Source organism: Alligator sinensis, unplaced genomic scaffold (assembly GCF_000455745.1).
Source record: "Alligator sinensis unplaced genomic scaffold, ASM45574v1 scaffold881_1, whole genome shotgun sequence".
NCBI lineage: Eukaryota > Metazoa > Chordata > Crocodylia > Alligatoridae > Alligator > Alligator sinensis.
Window position 1 is genome coordinate 986057 of NW_005842346.1, and position 7966 is coordinate 994022.

General features: G+C 45.5%; 1 protein-coding gene across 2 annotated transcripts in view; it reads left to right on the top strand.

Annotated features, from left to right (window-relative positions):
* Positions 1-7966, top strand: part of OSMR (oncostatin M receptor) — a 66420-nt gene that overhangs the window by 6047 nt on the left and 52407 nt on the right. For both annotated transcript variants that reach the window (XR_003095314.1, XM_025210397.1), the window contains exon 2: positions 7064-7148. Coding sequence is in view for 1 of the 2 variants with exons in the window: in XM_025210397.1 (XP_025066182.1) it covers positions 7079-7148 (70 nt within the window). In the remaining variant the exon portion in view is untranslated. The remainder of the gene's footprint in view (positions 1-7063; positions 7149-7966) is intronic.

Sequence of the window (7966 nt, forward strand, 5' to 3'; positions counted from 1 at the left end):
GCTCCGAGTCCCAAGGGGCCCCTTATTTCTTACCTTCTCGTTGCTTACCTGTGCCATAGTGCTGGCCGCCCCGCGTCTTGCAGGTTCCCAATGTTCTCTTTCTTCAGGCTGCGCTGTCCTTGTGGGTGCCACATGGTTTGGTGGTCCACAGCTTCCCCTGCCCTCATCTTCCCCTCTCCCCGGCGAGCCTAGTTTAAAGCCGAGCCTAGTTTAGGCTCAGCACTCAGCCTCAGGTTGTCACTGGGCTCTCCGCAGCCTCGTATGTCTCTGCGCCCCTTGGCGCTGGGGTCTCTGCAGCCCCGTCTCTCTCTGCGCCCTCTCTGGCACTGGGGCCTGTGCACCCCAAATACCGTACCCTCTGGTGCCAGGGTCCCCATACTGTAGTGGGCCCCCAACGAGGCCTCCTCCTTCCCCAATAGCCTCAGCCCAATCCACCAGTTTTATAAACAGAAATCAACACTCAAGCCCCTAGGCTATAACATAACTCAAGCTGCACAGGGTGTGCTCTGTCCCTTAACACTACCAGAAGCTGAACTTGCAGTCAAGTCTCTTCCCTTTGCTTCCTCTAGGAGAGCTCCTTGCCCCTTGGCTGCTGGCAGAGAAGTCCCTTCCTGGTCCCAGCCCTGGGGTTTATATATGTGCCAGGCCCTGCCCCTTCTGGTCAGCTGACTGCTGGCAGGTGTGGGCCAACTATCTCATTCTTGCTGCCCTGGTAACCCGCAGCTGGGAGGGTTCCCGACTGAGTGCTAGGGCTCTCTCCCTAGCAGTTCCCCCCTTAAAGGAGAGGGCACCCTAGTGCCCTGCAACACATGGTGAAACAGCTCCCTCTACATGCTTCATTGCCACTAGGTAAGAGTATAATTGTTGGATGGAGCTTCCCTGGACGATGTAAGGGTGGTGGGTTGTTAAGTGCACCCACCTATATTAGTAGCTCCACTACAAGAATGAAACCTAATACTGCAAACCCTCTCACATGTGAGCTGTTGTTACCTAACTTACTAGTACCCTTACAGTTTGCAAGTTCAGATTCTAAGAGCTACAGATCCTTAAAATGAGCAAACAGGCGGAAGAGTGAGCAAACATGTTAAATAGTCATGGAAAGGTAGAACTGAGGGTGTTTTTACACATGCTCTGTGGGTGAGGGTGGGAGTGCTCTAATAAGGCTGGCTCTGAGACCTGCTTTAATTAAAGCGTCCAAGGTGTCTCAGGTATCAGTGTCCCCACATTTCAAAATGGTGGCGGGGGCACTTCAACTAAAGCTTGTTGAACCAGCTTTAGTTCAAGTGCCCATGCCACCATTTTGAAGCACGGGGATGCTGATACACAGGACGTGGAGGCTGTGATAATTACCACGCTCCAGTAGACTTGATTAATCGAGGCTGCTCTGACGTGCTGTAATTAGAACGTGTCAGAGCAGCCCCTGCGCTCATTTACAGGCACCCTGAGATTCTTAGCTGGGGTAAAACACCATAGCATTGAAGTCAGTTGAAGTACAGTGATTAACATTGAATGAGGGTTGGGTCCAGGATATTAAAATGTACAGAAGAAAGATTTAAGCAAGAAAGGCACCAATCAAACAAATAAAAAACCTAGTTTGCACATTGTAAATCAACATTAAATAAGTTTTTGATTTAGTGCAGATAAGGATACATTTAATCAAATGTGCAACATTACTGCACTATGTAAAATACAAGTATACAAGGTTCCAACATTTTAGTAAAATACTAGAGTTTTTTTCTAGATTAATTTCTTTACCACTAAGAGTTAAATATACAGGCATCTACATAGGTTACAGAGTCAGCAAGTATAAGTATTTTGAATGAACTAATTTGCACTATATTTAAACAGACAGCAAGACTAATGTATAATATTTCGATTTTCTATATAGAAGATAAAACAATATAGACAGAGACTTATTCTCATCTGAAGTAAGTCTGCTTTTCTGCACTTTGGCAATGATTTCATTTATGTCCACTTCCCAGTCAGAGTCCTGTAAGTTGTCTTAGTATAAGTCTGACACAAAATATTGAATCTACAAATAAAGGGCCTGTTTTTATCACTCTTATATTGAGTCGTGCCTTACTCTGTTATGGCACTGTAGACAGAGTTAGGCATTTACTAAATATGTGCAAAAGTCATAGGATCCCAAACTGTTTTGATACAATCTTCTTTTTCTAAGCATAGAATAATAATAGTGAACTCTCAGCACTGGCAAAACTTAGTTCAAGCACTACAATCAACTGGAAAAGTATCGGTGCTCAGAGGAGGGAATCAATTGATTAATGGTCCATTAACCAAATTAACTCTGCCAAAATGTATTCTTTGCCAATGCATTTTCTAAATGACAAGAAAAGGGATTGTCCGGACAAAAGAGTATTTGTGTAAAGCTAATTAAGTGGCATAACAGAAAGGAAGACATGCAAGTAAAACAGGGGGTATACATTTCCTTACCAAACCCTTCCTGTCTCCTGCTATACAGTGATAGGCTGTTCCCAAAGCAAGAATTTGAAGGAAATAAAAGATATTGCTAGATAAATGACTGCAGAGTTTGAGAGATTTCTTTGTTTTGGTACCCTGGAGACGTAGTCCCACCTAGTTCCTTATTAGTCCTTAGGGGTGTCACTTAGACAAAGTTTAAGAGTCAGAAAGATTCCCCCTCCCCCCCTCGCTCCGTGGCCACCCGCCACTCCGGTTTCAAAAATCTGGAGTTTTCAAATTTCCAGCAGGGGCTTGGTCCCAAGTATGCCGGATTTTTGAGGTTATACTGTATTGGAATAGTGTGTTGCGTTAATAGCCACGTCTCAACAGAATTGCTGTTGTAAGATACAAAACTGTTTTGATGATCAAAATAACTAACAAGAAAATAGTATGCAAGTCTGCCTCTTTTATTCAAATGCATATGGCTGACTCAGCCTTATGTGTCATTTTCAGGAAATAAGTAAATAGCTGGTTCAGTTTCAGTGAATTATGGCAATACACATCTTCTGCTAGGGCCAAGAAAGCTGTTGGCAATGTTTAATGTTTCTTAAAGAAAGTAACTTTATTATATATTCAGATCAACAATAGAACAATTAAAGTAATTGGTGCCATGTACCTAAGAACATAAGTAGCCATACAAAGACCAGTGGGTCCATCTAGCCCAGTATTCTGCTTTGGCCTCTGACAGGGCAGAAGTGGTCATAGAGGGAGAGAGAGAGCATTGAACTGGATATCTCTAGAGTAATCTATCCCCTATTCAGTATTATCCCTGGCATCCCCCATTATTGGGTTCAAGATGCCAGAGGAAACATCTTCAGCCATTCTGTTCAATAGCCATTAATAGATCTATCATCCATGAATTTATCCAGTCCTTGTTTGAACCTGGCTATGCTATCTGCCACCATCACCTGCTAGAGAAATGAATTTTAACTACACATTGCATAAAAAAGTACTCTCTCTTGTTAGTTTTAAATCTGTCACCTATTGATTTCATCAGGTGCCCCCTAATTTTAGTATTCTGGGACATGGTGAATAACAGTTCCCTGTTCACTTGGTCCACACCTTTCATGATTTTATAGACTGTGATCATATCTCTTCTGCCTTCTTTCCAAACTGAAGCATCTTAGCCTTTTAGTCTCTCCTGATATGGCAGCTGCTTCATGCCCCTTATAATATTTACCCATGGTAGCTGTTTTTTCTCTGATTTGACAACTCACTATTTCTCAGAGGTGATATTCTTGCCTGACTTATAGATAATTAATGCTATGTGGATAACTGAAAAGCCTGGAGCTCCTACTCTCTTTTTTTTAAATCTCTGTACAGGTTCACCTTTCAGGTATCTTTTCAAGGCGGGTCGGAGATTGAGTGGTGGAAAACTTCCTTTTTATCTGTAATATATGTATAATTCCAAAGCCCAGCACTATAAATGTGAAAATGAAATCTAAATGGCCCCCATTCTTATTGTACCAACTTGTTAACTATGTAGCACCTATACATAGCACCTATACATATATGGGCATTTATACACATGCTCCAGGAATGGGGGTGGGGGGGCACTTTAATTAAAGTAGCTATGAAAGCCACTCTAATTAAAAGTACCCAGAGCATCACATGTATCAGCATCCCCACCCTGAGCCTTCTTTGACTCTGTTGTGACAGGATCATCCTTCCTTTTTTCATCCTTTCTCCCTACTTGGGCACTGACTTTGATGGGAGATAAAGGTGCTCTGTATCATGTAACATTGTACCTGATCAGTCCTTAGGATCCAGTCTTGCACTTTCAGACTAATTTCTAGTCAGCTACAATGAGAATCTCAAGGTACAAGGCAGGCTGTCAACACTGGGTTCTTGAACACTTGAGAATGTCACTAATTTCTGTTCCTGGAAAGACAGAGAATTCGGTGCATTTATTTCAGTTAAAAACAAAGTGCCACAACAAAACATTGTAGATTGTTTTTCTGGTGCATTGCTAGTAACTCAGGACACTTACAAATATGCAGCGACTCTGCTCTGATGCACTAGAAATCCAGTCTGGAAATCTAGACTCGATTAATTGAGTCTGCCAGAGCACCTAATTGACATGCCCGGTGCTGCATCAGCAACACGTGTATAAGTGGCGCAGCACACATCAGCGCTAAGAAAATGGCGGGTGGTGCACTTTGAACTAAAACACATTTGATGTGCTTTAATTCAAAGCAAACTGCCACCATTTTCTTATCGCTGATGCATGCTGTGCCACTTATACACCTTTACTTGATGCAGCGCTGCGTGCTTTTAATTAGTGCAGATCGCTAATTAAAAGCTCCCAGGGCTGCTTTGGGAGCATGTGTAAAAATGCCCTCAGGGCAGGATCCAAGCCTATTTGCAGTCCATGGGATTCTTCTCATAGGGTGCATCTACAAGAGATGTTTACCTCGCAGTAGGCCAATTAGCTGCACAGTAAATGTCTTGCATCTACACATGCGCCCCTATTAGGCTGGAGTTAACTAATTTAATGTAAATACAAGTACTATTCTGCGGTGGAGTATTGAAGACAATACAAGTACTGTCCTGCAATGGAGTAAAAAACTCTGCAGCAGTGCATGTATAGACATTGCCTGCCTTCTAGCCCTGCACCCTTGTGCCCCAGCCAGTCTCTCTGCAGCACATTGAGCTTGGTCAGAGCAGCCTTGGCCTGGCAGGCTAACCCCCCCCAAGCCCCTTCCCAGCCAGGGCTGCTCCAGATCAGCTCAATGTGCTTTGGTTGCCAGGTTCAGGAGCAATAAACTGTGGAGTGATAAGCTCTGGATTTTTTTCAAACACATTAATATGCACGTACAGATGTGCCCATTGACTCTGATAGGCCTCAGATCAGCTCCAAGGGGAGCTGAATTCTGTTCTCTCATCCACAGGGTATTTTACAAATTACCTTTGCTGCTATGGTGTTTCTTAAAGATTCATAGATTGTTACGGGCTGGAAGGGACCTTGCAGATCATCTGGTCCAGCCCCCCCACTCTAGGCAGGAAGACAACTGGAGTTAGGTGACCCCAGTGAGGTGGCTGGCAGTCTCCTCTTGAAATCCTCCAGAGTAGGTGACTGCACCACCTCTGGAGGGAGTTTATTCCACATTGTGGACACCCTGACTGTGAAGGAATTTTTCCTGGTATTGAGCCTGAAGCAGCCTTCCAGGAGTTTGTATCTATTGGTTCTGGTCTTCCTCGGGGTGCCCTAGTGAACAGTTGTTCACCGAGCTCCTGATTTACTCCTTTGATATAGTGGTAAGCTGCTATCAAGTCCCCTCTCAACCTTCTCTTCTTTAGGCTAAAGAGGCCCAGGTCCCTCAGCCTTTCCTCATATGCTTGCCTTGCAAGTCCCTGATCATACAGGTGGCTCTTTTCTGGACCCTGTCAAGTTTTTCCACGTCCATATTGAAGTGTGGTGCCCAGAACCGGACAGTCCAGTACTCCATCTGTGGCCTCACCAGTGCTGAGTACATTGGGAGTATCTCTTCCTTAGTTTTACACGAGATGCATCAGTTGATGCATCCCAGCATGTTATTTGCCCTGCTGACCACCGCCTCACACTGACGGCTCATATTCATGTGATGGTCAGTCTTACCCCTAGGTCTCTTTCGGCTATGGTGCAGGTCAAGCTGTCACCACTGAGCCTGTATGTATGATGAGGGTTGTTTGCCCCCAGGTGGAGCACCTTACACTTGGAAGTGTTAAACTTCATCTGGTTCTGGTCTGCCTGTATCTGCAACCTCTCTTCTGATGTGGCCACACTGCCACATAACTTGGTGTCGTCCGCAGACTTGGCCAGCAAGCTTTTCACTCCCCCATCCAAATCATTGATAAAGATGTTGAAAACCACCAGTCGAAGCACAGACCCCTGAGGGACACCACTGGACACTTTGTGCCAGGACAACACAGATCCGTTTGTGAGAACACTCTGGGTCCTACCTTGTAACCAGTTTCCCACCCACTGAACCGTTGAGCAGCTGAGCCTACAATCTTTCATTTTTCCCACAAGGATATCATGGGATACTAAATCAAAAGCCTTTTGGAAGTCTTATTTACTTATGTGGTAGATCCAGAAATGTAGAAGATATTCTACCTATTTGGTGCCTAAGTGCAATTCTATTATACTTTAAGCCCCTGAAAAACCATTAGTGCAAAATACAAGTCACTGGTTTTTGTGACTTAGCTTTAAAGCCAAAGGCAGTGCATGTCAAAGGCAGACGTATCAACTGGTTTATAGAGACGCAGGAGTGGGCAGACTAGGTTGGTTCTTGGGTACCTAAATCCACAGAAAGTGGAGCTGAATGTGGCTGCTGGTGCTTAATTTAATCTTTGCTAAATTGGGTGCATTTTTTTACCTTTTCTAACCAGATCATAAGAGAGACCAGTACTTTCTTTTTACTTTCTATATTTCTTTGGAGGAGGGCTGCAATGTTGTAGCTGTTATAGTCCAGGAAGTATGTTAAGAGGCAAGGACTTTTTTTGTGATATCTTTTACTGAACCAATTGTATAGTTGGGAGAGCGTTTGGACATATCCTTGCATGTCTTGTGAAATTTACTCTTTCACAATATGTTCTTTTCCAGGAAAGCTGGATAACGATGAATCATTTTGAGCTTCAGACACTGCTCCTCTGTGTGACAGCTTGCTTCTGTATATATCACACTAAAGGTAACTATCTGAAAGCATGCTTCTTTTGAACTACATATACAGCAAATAGAATTTACTGTGAAGAAATTAAGGTGGTCTCATACCCAGCTTTCCTGGAGTGGTTGCTCTTGGATTGATCAACATATCACAATGTTCACCAAAACATAGGTTCATAGATGTTAGGGCAGGGGTGGGCAAAATATGGCCTGCGAGCCAGATCCGGCCCACGGGGCCATTCTGTCTGGCCTGTGGGGCCCCTAAAAATTTTAGAAAATTAATATTTATCTGCCCTTGGTTCCTGTCCAAAATGACAGGAAGCAAGGGCAGTAGGACCCAGGGGAAGCCCAGCAGGCTCCCACAACAGCAGGGCCCGCTTGGCCCTGCCCTACCCTCCCAGCTGGAAGCCCCATTTGGGGCTTCTGGCCTGGGAGCATGTGGCTGCCCTGCGCTGCAACCTCAGGTAAGCTGGGGGGCTGGGGGGGGACCCCAGGCAGGGAAGGAGCCCAGGGAAAAGCTGAGCATGGGGTGGGGGAAAGTGGCCCCCTGCCCACCCCGTGGTCAGCGCCCCACATTACAGCCACTCACAGCTCATGTGGGGCTGCCTGTGCCTGCTCTGGACAGCTCCGCTCAGGTTGTGAACAGCTGTAGCAGGGAGCGCCGGCCACAGGGATGGCAAGGGGCCGCTTTTCTCCATGCCAGGAAGGAGCCCGTGGAAAAGCTGAGCACTGGGGGGGAAAAGCGGCCCCTCCCCCTTCCCCGGGCTCCTGGCTGGCACTCCCTGCTGCAGGTGCTCGCAGCCTGTGTGGGGCTGTCCTGAGCAGGCACAGGCAGGGCCCCAC